Here is a 16994-nt window from a genome sequence, read left to right as displayed (position 1 = left end):
GTGCAAATATTGTCCTTTATTCAGTTTTTATACTATGAGAAACCTTTTGAGAAACATAAGAGGATTTCCAATGAATAATTGGACAAGAGAAGCAATAGCTCAGTACTACATTGCTGCTCTGAAAGTAACGCCTTCTATTTTTTATAATGTTAGCCTATGACAGCAGAGGCAGATATTGCTGGTATGGCAGTAGAAGTTGAATTTTCCCACCAGTATTCCATTCCATTTTGTTGCTGTGTGACAGATGGCAGCAGAGGGGCACTCTGATCAAACAGCATCTGACACGGAAGTGCGTAGGAAGCAAGAATATGGAATTGAATTCCTTCATGAGGAAAAAACTGAACCCACTGACATTCATTGATGCTTGCTGAATTGCTTATGGAGACCAAGCAGTGTTGTGAGCACACGGATGTGGTGGGTGGAGTGTTTCAGCAGTGGTGACAACACAGGTACACACACCTCTGTTGATGCTGATTTTTACGAGCGCAGGATGCAGGCTTTTGTTCACTTCTGGTGAAAATGCAGAGCTAATGGTGCTGTGTTGAACAACAGTGTTTGTCACTGATAATTTGCTCCGTGCAGAAGTGTTACTGTGCTCCTTGTATGCGTTACAGTTCCCACGGAAATAGGAGGCATTACTTTAATACTGCTTCACCATTTCCACAGAAAATAATAAGCCTTATAAATCAAGCAGCTCACTGTTAACAAAAAGCTTCTGTGTTATTCCAGAGCATTACAAGATTCTGGGAGAAAATGGTGCCAACAGCACTGAGTTCTATACAATCTACTGTGGCCCAATTACACCAACTTCACTTCCACTGAAATCATCACAGCTCCCGCTGACAATAGAAGGGCAATATCAGGGTATAACAAGACCTTCCCAGCACTGACACTGACACACAGGAGCGCAGGAGGAACTCTGGCCTGAAATTCCTCTCTCTGGCACACACCAGGTGTTTGTAGTGCTACCCAGAGCAGTCTTCACCCTCTATAACCTCTATTTGCTGTTCCTGCTGCTGAGAACTGCAAGCTATTTCCCCCAGTGTTATTTTCTATAAAATGCTTTTCACCTAAGGAAAATTCTATAGGATCCTAAATCTACACAACTTTACAAAGTTAATACTAGAAAATCAATTAAAACAGACGTCTGTGTATGCATTTGCGTGTACGTACATATGCATGATCTGGCAAGCCATCCAGTCTGAGAACACTTGCAGGGGATGGAGCATCCAGTGCAAGTCACTGTGCTCAGCTCAGACACGGATCAATTTATACAGCAATTTGGGTACAAAACTTGGGCATAACCTACTTGCATGACTCCCGATTTCTGCTGTGTAGCACATATTTATGTTTTAAGCCATAGAATGGTTTGGGTCGGAAGGGACCGCTAAGATCATCTAGATCCAACCCCCTGCTATGGGCACGGACACCTCCCTCCAGACCTGGCTGCTCACAGCCCCTTCCAGCCCAGCCTTGAGTGCATCCAGGGAGAAGAACAATCCAAACACAGAGCTCATTTTATAGCAAGTGTATCACACATGGTCATTACATCTGACTGCGTACAAACATAGAGAAAAAGCAGCCCTATTATAGTAAGAGTTTAACACGAGAGTAAGCACTCCAGTTGTTCTGAACCGAGGCTCTTTGAGGCACAGCATCTCGCTCCCCTGTAGGACATAAGGTGAGGTCACCTGTCCTAAACTTTTCTTCCTGGCTCACGCCGTTTTGCCTCACAATCTCAAATGTTTTCAGAGCAATTTTTGCAGTGTGCTACGTGAGTTGGAAGAATGCCCTTTGAGCAGCTCCAGTGTATAATAGAAATGTTAGAGAGCTTCGCATCAACCCAGCTTAGATATCAACCAGCTCACAGAAGGGTTAAAAATAGAAAGTGCTATCCACTGGTTTGCTGTGATGTTCCTGTAGATATTGTCACTGGATGTATCCTCAGTAGAATTCTATTCAACACCTCTGTCTTTAAGTACAAAGCTGTAGGCTGTAGCAGCTTTAGGAAACATAAGTATCCTTTTTTCTGCTGCACAGTATCTGTGTGTGAAATTCTCTAAAGGGGTTTAAGTATTTACCCTGAACACTATCAGACAGTTTCTAAAATTTTCCTTATCCTGTTGCAAAAACACTTCAAAGAGAATCATAAACACAGCCCTTTGTGCTTTCAGCACACACTTTGTTTTGGAAGCTTAAGACTGAATTCCCTCAGAATTGTAAATATTTTTTTTTCCTGAAAGATGTGCAAGACTTTTTTTTTTTTCTTAAAGAAAAAGATTTGACTGAACACAATGCTGAATCCTTTCTCCTATTTCTGAAGTCTAAAAATATTGAGGTCAAAGAAAATAACGTCAAAAATATTTTAAAAAAAGAAAAACAAGTCCTTGGGATCAGGTTGTCTTGCTGTTGTTTGAAATCAAAGATAAATTTCCAGGAATATCTGACTCTTGGTGTACATACAATAAAACCTGCCAAAAATACATTTATTTAAAGGGTCTGGTCTAAACAGATAAGAACAGCCCCAAAAGACAAGAGATATGGCTAAAATTTGGGTCTTTTAGCTCCCACATTGTGCCTACATTTTACATCTCATTAGGCAAACACTATCACCCATCACCACGTGCTCCTCCAATAACGCAGTGTGATGCTGCAGTATCCAAGCACAAGGGGAAAGCTAGAAGAAATTAAAATCATAGCTCAGAATTCTTGAAATTTGGCTGCCAAGGTCAGAGCAACTCAAACATCAGTTAAGTTGCTCTGCATTTTCTGAAAATGTTAAACAAACAACCAGCCTGTTCGTGATTCCATTATCTTCCTGTGTGTTTTCCCCCCCTCTTTTGCCCCCAGTATAATTGGTTAGCTGTTTAGAGTGCTGAAGTCTAGAAAAGCTAAGAGAATTCCTTCTAAAATTCCTTTTAGAAGCACATTTTATCTTATAGCTCGCAGTGGTTATTCTGGAACTGAAATGCCTTGATATAAACGTATATTTAAGCCCTTGTTTTAATTTGGGGGGGGGGAGCCACCCACGCGTGGGGGGGCCGCGCAAGAAGAAAAAAGAAAGAAGAAATATATTACAGCCCTGGGCTGGGATTCTGGAGCTCAAGTTTCAGCCCAGACCATCAGGCTATAAGCCCATGACAACAGTGGCTTAGAGCAGAAACTACAGCATACTTCATACGTAGCATTAGTACCGAAGAATGAAACAGATCCCAGAAGGGAAAGAAAAACAATTTTAAATGAAAATATCTCTGCTTCCTGATTTCTATTCAGTTGCATAAGCAGATAAAATATAGCATTGAGAATAACAGTAAAAGTATTATGATAAGTTAATGTACTGTTTCCAGTTTTTGGTTTTTTTTGTTTTTTTTCTCCAGGAACTTAAAAATTAAAGTGAACCAGTGGTGCACAGAGCTATCAGCTAACTTGAATGGCAGTTTGCTCATTACAACTACACAAGACGTGCACGCTACTGTTTGCACACAGCATTTGTGAATCAAAAGGTACATGGCATAACAGTATCAATACTTATATTTTGGGATGCTGAAAAGTGAAACAAATGGTGTAGCGATTACTTGTGTTTCAGTTACACCATTAAAAATTAATTCTTTAGGATCTATGTTACATTCCTTTAAGTAAACCCATAAGAGCAGGAAAACAGCGATGCTGCTAAATAAGCTGAGTTGCTCTCTCTTTTTTTTTCTTTTTTTTTCCCCCCTCTGTATTTTAGAACTACAGTTTTCTCAACTTGCCAAATTCCTGCGTAAATAGGAGGGATTAAATGGAGCCTAACCTACCTAACATAATTATATATGTTGTGCTTTTATACTGCAGGGAAACTGATACATTTTAATAATCCCAGTCTTGGCTCTTACCCACCAAAGTCAATAAAGGTTATTAAGGCCAACTGCCATATAAATACATTGCTACGTTGCTAAATGGACTGTCAAAGCAGGAAATACAATTCATACCATACAGCACTACCAGGGTCATCGTAAGAAAGAGAAAAAAGAAAGAAAAAAAGGAACACTGGATATATAAAAAGGAATCGTTAAAGATTTGGTATTTGAGTATAATCACATATGTTTACTTCTCATTCCACTGATTTACTTTTTCAAATGTGAATCAGCCTGAAACAAAGTAAACAAAAAAAAAAAGGCTGTAGGACTTGTACAGTGCTTACTGATTTGGCACAGCATTGAAACATTTCCATAGCTAAAATAAATGTCAGATTGCGAGGTTTGCATGATATCAGACCCTGAGAGACAAATTGTCTCTCCACTGAATCTCAGAACAGCTACAGCAAGACTTCCTCACATCACATGAGATTTCAGCTTTTCAGACTTCTCTTTGCTCAGAAAGCAAAGCTTGTACAGTCTTTTTTTTCAAATGGTAACTCTCCCTTTGAATTCAGCAAGCATTTATCCTGATGTTGCACATGATAACGTGTTAATCTTGGATGACTTTTTAAGAAAAAACCCACCTCAAACACTTGAATAGCCTTCATATTTTCAAGGGAGGAGGAAAAGAAGAAGATTGGTTAAACTGCTTTAGATTTAATGGTTCATAAATTCATGAGGTAATATTGCAGGAAACGTGATGTTTTATCAGAATGTCATTCAAATGAAAGGTTTAACATTTACATCACAAGAGCGAGCTCTAAGTAAAACTATCCTCAGGGAAAGAAATGCCAGGACTAAACATCACGATAAAATGGTGTGCTTGCTATAATGTACAGAAACATTAAATAGAGCCCAAAGGTTTGAAGATACTGGCTTTGAATTCCTGAGGCACTGCACTTTGCTGTGATACTGGGGCAGTTACAATTAGCAGGTTTGGAAATTTCGGAAAACTTCTTTTTCTTTCCTTCTTTACAATTGCATTACCAAACAAGGGAAAGAAAGGCACACAGGGAACCCAGCACTGTATTACTCCAGACACATTCAAAAAATTCCAGTCAAGAGCTGTTAAGCTCACACAAAGAAAAATACACCGCTTTAGAATTTTCTTTTAAGAAATAGTTCCTCTTAAGATTAATACTCTATGAAGACAAGATTCACAACTGCAAGACATGCATACTTCAAGCATTTTTCACATTACACAAAGGAATTTTTTATTTTATTGTTTTTACCTTTAAAAGAGTTATTCAGTTAAAATAAATTTTGGGAAACAGCATTGTCTGCAGACTGCCGGGTACCTTCAGAAATACCTTTCTGATTTAACTTAATGCTGTGGAAGTTAAGCATGCACCAAAACACTGCACTTTTTTATGTTAAATTGCTGTTGAATTTGTTAACCCACAATTGATTTCCTGTGTTATGGAATCTTACAGATTACAGCTAACTTGAAGCAACAGGGATAATTCTCGATGTTAATGCTCCATTTCTATGCATTTTTATAAAGTCAGTGCTTCCTGTTGCATTAAAACTGCGGCTCAACATTGCCCCCTGCTGTCAGTTCGTGAAACACAAAGGACAAAATGTAGGTTAAAAACAAACAAAAAAAAACCCAACCCACCCCATGTCCAAATCCAAAATACAGTAAGCATCAAATTTACTTAGAGACCCAACAAAACAGACATTCGCAATTAACATTCTCTTCTGTCTCCGTCAATAGCTGAAATTAATTGTGATTAGTGTATTATAAGTCATAAAACATTAAAGCAATTTTTAAAATTTAAATTGGAAGCAGCTTCTGTCTTGGCCTAAGCATCAGCTCGCTGATAAATATCATCTCGAGGCCTGTTGAAAGGAGATACACTGACACCACCATGTTTCTAATTAGAGACACATGGCAGTGTCACACCAATTGCAGAAAACCTAACCCTAGAGAATTCCCTGCTTTGCTGTTTTTCCATGTTCTCAACACACAATGGATATAAAATAACAATCAAACATTCTTGTCTCTACCTCATCTAAGCCTCCGTTACAAGAGGGTAAGTTGTCATTTGAAAGAAAAACAAACCAAAGGGTGTTTTTTTTTTTAATGATAAAGGTCACTCCAGATTAGCTGATTTTGAGAACAGAAAGATGAGGAAAAATACGAAGATAAACAAGTCCAATTTTTTTCCCTCTTTTTTTGTATGACAGTCCAAAGTTCAGCAATTCCTCACAGCTACTGATTTCACATACAAACATCCCACTTCCCCACACTTACTTTCCAGAGTCAAAATCAGCTGTTGCCATGAAAAGCTTCCAGATACTCGTGAACATCTTAGAGAGTAACAACATTTCCCTCAAAACTCAATTAGCAGCCTCTTTTTTACACTGTGCCTCCAGAAATTAAAAAAAATTTCAAGTACGAATGATATTCAGTATCCTCAACCACAGGACAAACTCCTCCAAGACAACCAGGGACAAGCTGAGGCTTACATAGCGACCAGCAGAAATGGTGGAAAAGAAGCTTCTCGTGGAGATGTAAGGATACCAGCAAGACATGATTGCCCATGCAGTTCCTTCTGCTTACAGATCTAGAAGCAGGTATATTGGCAATTGTGCTGAACTCTTGCAAAGTCTCCCACCTGAGTCTCTACTTCACAACAGCAAGCGAGCTAAGGGTGGACACGCAGACAGTGTTGAAGGAAGGCAAAGACGTTCTTTCAAAAACACAGCAGCTACCCCACCTCTAGTTACTGAAGAAACTAATCACCTCTAGCTGGTCCTAGCCAGGATGCAATTAATTGCACCCATGAACTACTAACAGATAGGTGCACCTCCACACCATCAGATTTCACCCTGAGCTTTCCCCAGGCACAGTCACCGCTGTTGTGATTGGCAGAGTTGTGCTGTCTATCTTGGTGCCGAATGGAAAAGTGGCACTGCACAGCTTCAGGTGCCAGTTGGTGTGATGCAGTATCTGCCCACCAACTTCTGACAATGCCAAACTTTATAAACAAGCCAAGTCAGGAAACAATTAAAATATCCTCTTGGGTTTTGGATCTTATTTTGCTCATATTTGTTTTGGCTACTGGGGGAGAGAAACAAGAGGAAGCAGTGGAAGGCTGACACTTATTCTACTTTTCATATGTTCTGAATAAAGCAGAAATCCTATTACTACAGTATAATTAAAAACGTAACTGTTAGTGCTCTCAGAATTAAACTCCAAAAAGCTTCAGACTATAAAACCAGTACTTACCATAATCTCCATTTTTCTCCAAAATTCTTCCAGTTTAGCCATAGGCTTAAGCCACCAGTCAGTGCATTTCAGATACCGCTTGCCCTGAAACCAGAACTGCCTAATCCACTCAAATTCGACCTGCAAGACAAAAACACATGGTTGTGTAAATCCTTTATTTGTCACTAACTGGGGCTGAACTGGGGTAGTATGTGAGTACAGATGTAACTGAACAATCCTTTGGAAAATGACAAGACTACTGAAGCATTCATCTCTAAACACGTCTTTATGCACAGTTATTTTTATTTAGTAATACAAAGTATAGAATAAAATTGCAGCAATACATTGTGCTAGAATACAGCCTAGTCAATTGCTATGTATAATGAGCACAGCTTTATAATGAAAAATAGCTTCCCCAAGTTTACCAACCAGTCTGGTTTCCAGACAAGCTGCCAGTAGCAGCTCAGGATGAGCTGCAGTGCTGCGGCCAGGCTCGTGCTCCCTCTACTGAACCTCCTGTGCAGCCAACCTGCCCTGTGCATACTAAGAGTGGAAGGCAGCTGTCTGCTGCTCGGCACATTGGAAAGAACAGGCCAGACTGCTTTTCTGTTTACGTGGAAACTGTGCTTTACAATGAAAACATTATCCCAACAGTGCAATAAAGCTTTATCACAAGCAAAGCAATGCTTTTATTCAGAATATGAAATACAAATCATACGGTATGTTGTAGTTTGTTTGTTGTTGGCTTTTAATTTCATATGAGCGGCTCTTCAGCTTTAAGTGATGACTTAAGATGATGATAGTCATACATAGCTCATCAAATATTCTTCAAGCAAAATAATTCTGTTTACCCTAATTCCTGCTGAGCCTGATTGCTATCTTTAACAGCAATCCATAGTTTCAGCCTTTAGAATTATGAACTTATTTTTGTTGTGGTAGTTGCATTTCACACCAAGTTCAAAGTTGCTTTAGTCATTACCTGCTTCCACAAAAGATTTTATTTATCCTGCTTGACTCCACAGCAAACAAAGGCAACCTGACAAGGTGAAGGAGTCAAGAAAACTGCCCAAAGCTGTCACCGAACTCTTTGCAGCAGGCTACAGAAGTCTCAGAGTGCTTCTGCTAACATCAACTCAATGCTTGGTCAATGCACGTTAATGACCACAGTAAAAGAAACTTAAATTTGAAATGTTTAGAACGAACGTTAACTTTGTTAGTAAAATATAACGTGATTAGTTGACAGATGCAAACCTTAGAATGTTTTCAAAAATTGACTGTAACCGTAGTGGCTTATAGCACAGAAGTCTGGGGACATATGCCCTTCATAAAAACAGCTGAAGTAGTATTTACTGCCTATGAAGCACCAAGCTATGCTTCATTAAAAATCAGTACACAATGTTTCAGGATGGCTGAGCACGCCAACAATTCAACAAGAGCTTTGAGTACTCACTACTCCTTTTTTCTTCTCTGTTTTTGCTGGCTGCTTTCACTGAGAGGGCAATAACACAAGATACCAGGCAAATATGATTCAGGAAATGAATCACATTAAGCCATTAATCAAAGAAAAACTCTTTTTAAAAAAATGAAAGCCAATGCTACAAAATATGGCTCATCATGATAAAAACCTATTTCAGTCAATCTGATTTTTAACTATAATCATATTGATCTGTTACATTACTTTGTAATTTCAGCCTAAGTCAAGTCTGACATCTTGGCCAAATCTTTAATGCATCTTGATCCCTTACAGCAAACACAAGAGCAACAGGCTAGTTCATTTTCTGCAGGATACCTGATCTCATCAGATGTCAGAGCACCACCTGTGGTGCACAATGTGGCTGTTAAGTGATGTGGACTGACACATACTGGGGCTTTTACGCTCAGGTCAATATTCATCTCACAGCACCTCAATTTAGCTTTAAACTGAGTTAAAAGAAGAGGGAGGAAGAGAAGACCAACATTTCACCCACCAACAGAGCCACCAAGCAGACCGACAGCTGAGCTGCTGCCTCTGACCAGGTGACAGCTGATTCTGAAAAAGTCATCTTGATGAGGCACAAATTCCTCTATCACCAATACTTCAGAAATTAGTAAGCATGCATACTTTTGCTAAAAATCTGCAGAGATACCAGTTATGCTAAGTTCGTTTGGTATATTAAAATTAACACTAGCTCTAAATTAGCGTAACTCTTCAATTGAATTCCAGTCACTAATCTCTTTCTGCAGGAAGAAGGCAATCCTACAGGCTCGCTTCCATCCACCTCTTTATGTGAAGAAGAGGAACTATACCAAGAAAAAACAAAAAATGCTAGAGAGATAAAAACTCAATTCTAGCCTTAGTGGAACTAAAGGTAAAGGTACTAACATTCATCTGCAACAAAACATGCAGGTTAACTTCTTGCCAAGTGTTTTCCTGAGTTTAATTTAGAGGATCCTACATAATAGAGCTTTAGTTCAGATAAGAAAGCAGTCCACACAACAGCACAGGATGAAACTTAAACATATTAACGTGGAAAGAAAATACATATGTTGCACATTCCAGGAAGATTTCTGTCTTCTAATTAATTTTTGACTTATGACTTACATCTGTGAAAGAAAGCCCAGAATCAGGCCTCATACATTTAACCTCAGCAGATTTTCAGATTGTCCTTTGGTGATGATTAAAGGCCACTTTTAGGTTATAGTCAATACTGAGTAGTGAAAGGCCAACAGTGGCATTTGACATTTTGTGAGGCGGTGCTCCTCAGTCACTTACTTAAAGGTATTGGTTATTAAATGCCACAGATGTAAGTGATCTATATGTTGCTCTCCTGTACTGCCCAGCCACCAACCATGCTGTAGGCTCAGCATGGCATGCTAAAGCATTTTAACCTTCCTTGCTGCAAACACTGCAACCCTTCCTTAGCAGTGACCCAGCAGCTAACATCACATACCCTTGACTGAGCTACCCAGGCTTCTCCACAACCCTGCAGGTGTACAAATGACAAACTGTGAGGGATATACCTACTGCTGCTATGAAAACACATCTGCTGTAGTCAAGAGTCACTGTACTTAGGAGTGACATAGCAACCAATTCAGTCTCAAATTTTCATCACAATAATCAGGGCTGAGCCAAAACCCCAGTGAGGACAACACCTCACTTCTTCAAACTTAAGTACTTCAAAGCCTGACATATTTTAAACATAACACATCCTAAAAAAGTTTTTCGGGTGTTTTATTTCATAGAGAACTTGTGGTTGTTAGGTTGCCTTTGCTGAATAAGGATCCTTGAGGCTTCTGCACGCAACAAATTTAGCACTGCTCTCAGCAAGGTAAACAATGGGTCTTTGTCACCCCAAAAACAGGTTACTGGCCAAACAGCAATCTGATAGCTTTAAAGAGTAACTGCACTTCATCCCTAACATCACCTGTATCCAAGACAGGTCTCCAACAAGTGAACTCCGGGAAAACAAGCAATCAGAAAAGACATTCCCCAGATGCTCAACTCTACTCTTTTAGAGGTCTCCCTACTCACCACAAAAATAGAAATACTAAAACTACACCTCTACTCCATATCTTCAGTTCTAATTCCCTTTTTTCAGCATAGCAAGTCCATTTTCCTGTCCAGAAATACAAAAGTGAAGGCACAGAATCACATCTCACTCTTTCAGATGTGCTGTTAGGCACTTTCTCTCTGAATTAAAACATGTGAGGAGCTTCAGTTAAGACATTTGTAAGTAGAATGCAACTGTATCACCTACTCTAGGGAAATAAACACTACTCAATTTCAGGCCCATGATCTCTGGTCCAAAGGTAGATAAGCTGCATACCAAAACAGAAATTCAAAGGCAAAACTGGGTGACAGTTCCTCATCAATTCTGTATGTGGCTTTAGCTACTTTAGTTACTTTTTTTCTTTTTTTGTACTTAAAATAACAGATAACTAAAAGGGCAAAGAAAAAAGTGACCAAATCACTTGGTCATCATCACAATTATCAGATGAAAGACTCATTTTCATCAGTAGTTAACCAGTTTAATTCTTTAAAGGAAGAAAACATGCTCTTGTTCTTCATATGCAACATGAGACTAAAACCTCAATAATGTGCCTAAAAATACAAAGATTTATCATACAGTAAGAAAAGAATGCAGGAAGTTTTCATATGCAAAACCTGCATTAGCCTCACAGATCTGTATGTTTTCCCCTCAGTGATGTTTGAAGATGTATTTAACACAATGGTGAGCAACAGCAAACTTTGTCTACTTGCTCAGCTAATAAATGAAATTTAAATTGTATTTCAACATATGAAATTTGTACTTCAAGTGAAGAGGTGACCTTAGGAAATAAAAAAAAGGCAAGTGGGTTTTCTTTTCAAAGGCAATATAGATCGTATGTGACTACTAAGATTAACTGCACAATATGTACAAGTTAAACAATGATTTCTCTTACAGTATATCCCATATGCGTAACAGGAAACATCCCTGTATGTCACACAGCAAAATTATTCAGGTGACTGCAAACACCAGGGGCTAGTCTCTCACCTGATGTAAACGGCACAGAGCTTTGATGTGAAAGGACCCATGCAAATTTACACCAGCTGTGCTTGTGGCCCTAGCTGTGCAAACCACATATGCGTATAGTTTTATGGACTGAGCCTGATTAATGTTTTGTAAAGCCCTGCATACATGAGACTTCTTTAAATAGCTCTAAGAGCTGTTCTGCTAAAAGTCAAGGGTGCAAATCTTTACCAGTTTTGAACAAATAAAAATACGTTCTACCAAGTTTCAGTAGCAATGCACGGTATTACATTCCTCAGCAGATAATTTAAACCCTTTACAAAAACATCTCATTCCAGTCAAAATTATTTCAGTACTACACATGTTCTAATACAACGCTGAGCATACTTATTTTAGTAGTAGTAAAGATTAGCTCCTTCAAAATGTTTGAATATAGAAATGCTGTAATTGATACTTCAGAAAAACTGACTCAGATTCGTGTTTTGCTTTCTATTGCTGCTTTTGAAGAGATTATCAGTGCTTTAGTTAAGAAAAGCTCAAAGTTTTGTTTCAGGTAGAACTCGCCAGACCAACTATACAATGTCACTTCAAACTCCTACCACATAGCCTTGCCTATGTCTTCTTTAAATAAAAAAAAGTAACTAACCAGCTTTGGAAATGTCACCACCATGAGAAGACCCACCTACTGTGTCATGTTGCTGTCATTAACATAGAAAAAGCAAAGTTGCACTCATGATACTGCCTACTTTCAGAAGAAAGAAATAACCTCTACTGTCTCCCCAAACAGAGGTTTTAAAATGAACATGCTTGCTAAGACTTCAAACCATGAAACACTGTCAGGTTCAAACTTCTACAGAAGTGCACTGTTACCCTTGTACGTTTTATAGCACAGAATGACTTGATATGTCAATATGTTACAATTATTTCCATTACATTTTCTTCAGGATGCACCTTAAAGCAGACATTCACAATCATCTCACACCTGCCATTCAGTAAAAAAAAAAAATAATGGCAGCTACCTTAATATCTGACAAGCAATTAAAAACATCTTACATGCATTTTTCTTTCCATTCCCCCCGCCCCTCACACCTCTCCCAGCAATTTGGTTTGTCCACCACGCAATGATTTGGTAGACTTGGCACAATGAAACCAACCCTACCAACTGCTCCTTACCTCTACCAGCAGAGGGATCTTAAAAAGTCAAAAAAGAAAACTTCATGGCAATGAAAGTATCAGATCTGAGTTACTCCTCATGGCTGTAAAAAATTAATAAATCATAAAAAGCACATTATGAACTTATGCAGCACCACGCTTTGTGAGCTGTTGAACACAGCACCAGACTGCACCTCTCAGAACCCAGCAGCAGCATTTCCAATGCACGTCTTCTCACCTCATTATGTATTTCTTCCACTTGCTTTACAACTGCAGTTTCCACTGATTTCAGAGATAAAGCCATTGAATTAGAATCAGTGTGTAAATTCTGGAGTGCCAGTTCACACTGTCCAAATATGTATTCCAGCGTTCCTCTTGAACACTAAACAGAATAAGAACAGATATTGAGCCATGTCAGAACACAGATGTTACTGAACTGAAGCAATACTGAACCATTTAGTTCTGAAAGAAAGTGAAGGAGCAGAAGGGTTGCATTTCTGTAACTGCATTTTATGATCTTTTAAACAAAAGCTTAATGCCCACTGGTTTGTTTATAGCGTTGTTAGAATAAACTACGCAAAAGACTGCTCAACATAACCAATCAGTAACCATAGATTGGAGAAAGAATACGACTAATTTTCAATTTACTTTATAATTATGGCAGATAAAAATATGGTTGCATTTTCCATCAGTTGCACGTGTGTAGCTGTACAGGCTCCCAGTAAAACTTAAACAGAATTTCATATTCAGTCTGAGAATGCTGTCTGTTTAGAAGATGTTGGTAACATGAACAGAACAGATCTGCAATTATGCTGCTTTTGTTTTTACTTAATTTCTTTCAATAAACTAGAAGAAAATACTTAAAATTCCTTTCAAAAAACTATACATAGGTTGAGACCACAATAGTTTACAAAAACAGAGTACAATCACTTAATAGAGAAGTTTTAAAATTGAAAATATGCATTTTCTTGCAAAATAACAGACAGAAGCTGTAGGTCAGAATACTCTTAAAATAAGATAATATTCATAACTATCGATTTTTAAACTGCACAGAGCATTACTGCTTTATGCCAAAGTCCACTTCAAGTAAGCAGAGTATAATTTGGGAAATAAAGGCTTTTTTTATTACACTTTTATTGTATTTGCCAATGTCTGATGATATCGCTTTTCTACTATTATACAAACTAGGAAGAAAAAAATGTATATGGATACACGTATCACTCTTGCTTCAGTTACCTTTTGGTTTGCTCAAAAAATAAAGCAGCAATTTTTTAATACGCTTTAATTTTAATATCTTTTTACAATGCAGTCTATCATTTTATTTCTGTATACATTGCCATTTAAATACCACATAAAGAAAACTTTTGCTAGAACTATGGACAGGAGAAGGAATGGGGAGGTCTAGTAATCAAAGGCATCTTTACACTTGAGTTCAATGCCAAAGTCTTGCTACCCAGAATGACTGGCTGAAGGGGCTCACTTTATCATCTCCCTGCTTCTTCCATCCCAGAACACGCAAAATGCAGAAGGATGCAGCTTAAAGCATACTCACGACTCATCTTAGTCCTCCTGCTCTTCTAAAGGCTATTTTAGCCTGTGGATATCGGTGATGTGAGTACTGAGCATTTCTACCTCATCATAAATAACACCTGCCAGCTAGGAGTGGGACATAAACAAAAAAATTCAGGTAAAAATAGTTGTTTCTACTTTTTTAAGCAATCCATGAGGTGGGGTGTAGCACATCCCTAATTCACATCTTACATGAATGACTGTAAACTTAGGTAAACTACTAATAACAGAAACAACCATACCTCAATCCAACAATAAACAAATAACGGTGGTTCAAGGAAACAGTCTGATTAAATGTAATCCAATGCAGTTCTGGGTAAGGCAGATGCAAGACGATGCTACGCTTACAGTCCTGGAGCATTAGTTTGACAAATGACCAAGTAGAAAACCACACTTCATACTCACATCTGCCACTCGGTGAGTGGAGCTGAACCGAGGTGAAAAGCCAGCCAGAACACAGTGCTGATGTGTCATGTTGAGATCATCTGGGGAAAGATTAGGAAACCTTGAGTACAGGAAAAATTATATATGTACTCAGAGAAACTAACTGATACGCAGCCAGGATAAAAGACACTACACTAAGCATTTACAGATAGAAATGAAGAATTCAGTCTGTAGAATCTTTGTAGAGCTCTGGTGCTTAGCAGAGCATAGCTATTCACTGTTCTAGTGCTACAAACAACTCTCATACAGTTGCTTTCTCCCAGTTTCTCTAGTTTAGAGGTGGTGTTTTTCCCAGCCCTTATAGGCATGAAAAATGAAAGATTACTTGGAAACTGCAACCTCTTTTTCTCAAAATTGAACAATAAAACATTCCTTGTGGGGGGAAAAAAAAAGGGGGGGAAAAATAGTAAAGAAAAAGGACAAAAAGGATGGAACACAAGACAAAAGACATGTTGTTTTATCTTTTTTTTTTTCTTCTGAGATTCACAGCTCAGAACAAAAAAACTGGGAACACCAGAAAGTGCAACTTGCTGTAACAACCTGACATTTTATTGAGGCTTTCTTGTAGCTGGACAGGGGTTGCCAAAGACTACAGTGGGCAAGCTGGCCAGAAAACAGCCCAATCACTGTGCTCTGAAAACCACTGCAGACAGAATCTACTTGGTTTGACTTCCGTTGAAATTATTCTAGCTACCGAAAGCTCAAATTCTGAGAAAATAGCACATATTAGAGGAAATACACTGCCCTGAAGAACTTCGGTCTACATCTAGAAGCAACGTTCAGTGTTATGTTGAGCATCATTCACGAAGTGCTTTAAATTCAGTTTCAGTGTTAAAATTATGTGGCCCTCTAAACTCAACAAGAGGCTCAGGAGAATATATGGACAAGTGCTGTAAATTAAGTCCTGAGTTACACTTACATAAGTTAGTACAGATTAATAAATCCATAAACAAGTTAACTTGGAGTCAGTACTGCTCTGCATCCCTCCTGCTCTGAAAGCTGCATGCAGGCAAGTTATTTATCTTCAGTTCTCCCACATTTGTGGTTAGATAAGAGCCTGTATGGCATCTCTTCTGCCTTCAGACATTAGGTCCTTATCTCCCTACAAATTCCAGTGGATTCTGGCATTGAGATCTCGTTTCAATGTTTATCAAAAAACTCTTAAAACATATATGAATTCCATTATGTGAATGCTAACTTCAAATCAGTTCTTACTAACAATATTCTAAAGTTTCATTTGTGTTAAAGTAACAAAACTCAGTAACAGATACCCAATGTTCAAGTGCCAGAAAAATAAACTCAGTTTTATATTTGAAGTGCCCAGGAATCAAAGAAACCACCACCATCTACTGCACAAGTGCATATGGCAAAATCTGTATTTCTTGTAAAGGGATTTTTTTATTTTCTTACTTCCAGCACCTTCTGGCCCACACTTCCCAATGAATCATCTGCTACCTTATGGTCAGATCGCAGTATAGGACTACTGAGACAAATCTGGGTGAGATTTATTAAAAAAAATTAATCACAAGTGTGATTGTATACAGGTGGCCAAAGCCACTTTGGAAAACAGTTATCAACCTGAAACCTGTTTAAATGATTTAGAGGTCAGGTGCAAAAGGATTTTGACTTTTCAGATGTAACACCAAAAAGACACAAGGCTGTTTAGTAGATTATCCGATTACTTGCAAATGCATACAACTCTTTTTCACAGAATCACCAACTACAGAAACTTCAGATAACGTAACTTGTATAAAACACGGGCACGCAAAGGATTTTTTATTTGTTATAGAACCTTATTCCTCATATCTGCAAACAAAAAGGTTTAAGGTACGTGGTGCTTTAATACATTGATCCATGCAAGACATGTGCAGTTGTAACTGGCATGGAAAAAAAAACACTAAGGAAAAGAAACTTCCTAGAGTTTGCATGGAAAAGTGCAAGAGTTCAGACTTATTCAAATAAAGCATGACAGGCATGAAGACATTATCCCTGCTCCTGTACAGCCTCTTTCAAAAGAGCAAACTAAAAAGATTATGTATGATGTATGCATGCACATACATGCATGAATATTTAAATTCTGCTACTTAACTGGCTGAGCATCGGTAGAATGATGAGTCAAATCACTCACAAAAATAATGACTGCATACTGTACATCACTGTCTTAAGTAACAAACTGCAAAATAAAAAGAAATAAATTTGAAGCTGATCCTTACTGAAGGGAACATT

At 38.3% G+C, this 16994-nt stretch overlaps 1 protein-coding gene across 4 annotated transcripts in view; it reads right to left on the bottom strand.

Moving 5' to 3' along the window:
• Positions 1–16994, bottom strand: part of FTO (FTO alpha-ketoglutarate dependent dioxygenase) — a 226093-nt gene that overhangs the window by 153911 nt on the left and 55188 nt on the right. For 2 of the 4 annotated variants that reach the window (XM_042877154.1, XM_042877156.1), the window contains exons 5-8: positions 14730–14809; positions 12994–13137; positions 7135–7254; positions 2407–2677 (exon numbers count right to left, since the gene is read on the bottom strand). In XM_042877154.1, the coding sequence (XP_042733088.1) occupies positions 2579–2677; positions 7135–7254; positions 12994–13137; positions 14730–14809 (443 nt within the window). In that variant the 3' untranslated portion in view covers positions 2407–2578. Of the gene's footprint in view, positions 1–2406; positions 2678–5716; positions 5742–7134; positions 7255–12993; positions 13138–14729; positions 14810–16994 lie in introns of those variants that run through there. The other 2 variants (XM_042877157.1, XM_042877158.1) reach the window with 2 other exon arrangements.

This window comes from Lagopus leucura, unplaced genomic scaffold (genome assembly GCF_019238085.1).
Source record: "Lagopus leucura isolate 7727_CA_CO unplaced genomic scaffold, USGS_WTPT01 Super-Scaffold_100017, whole genome shotgun sequence".
In the NCBI taxonomy this organism is placed as follows: Eukaryota; Metazoa; Chordata; class Aves; order Galliformes; family Phasianidae; genus Lagopus; species Lagopus leucura.
This window is presented reverse-complemented; position numbering and strand designations above follow the sequence as displayed.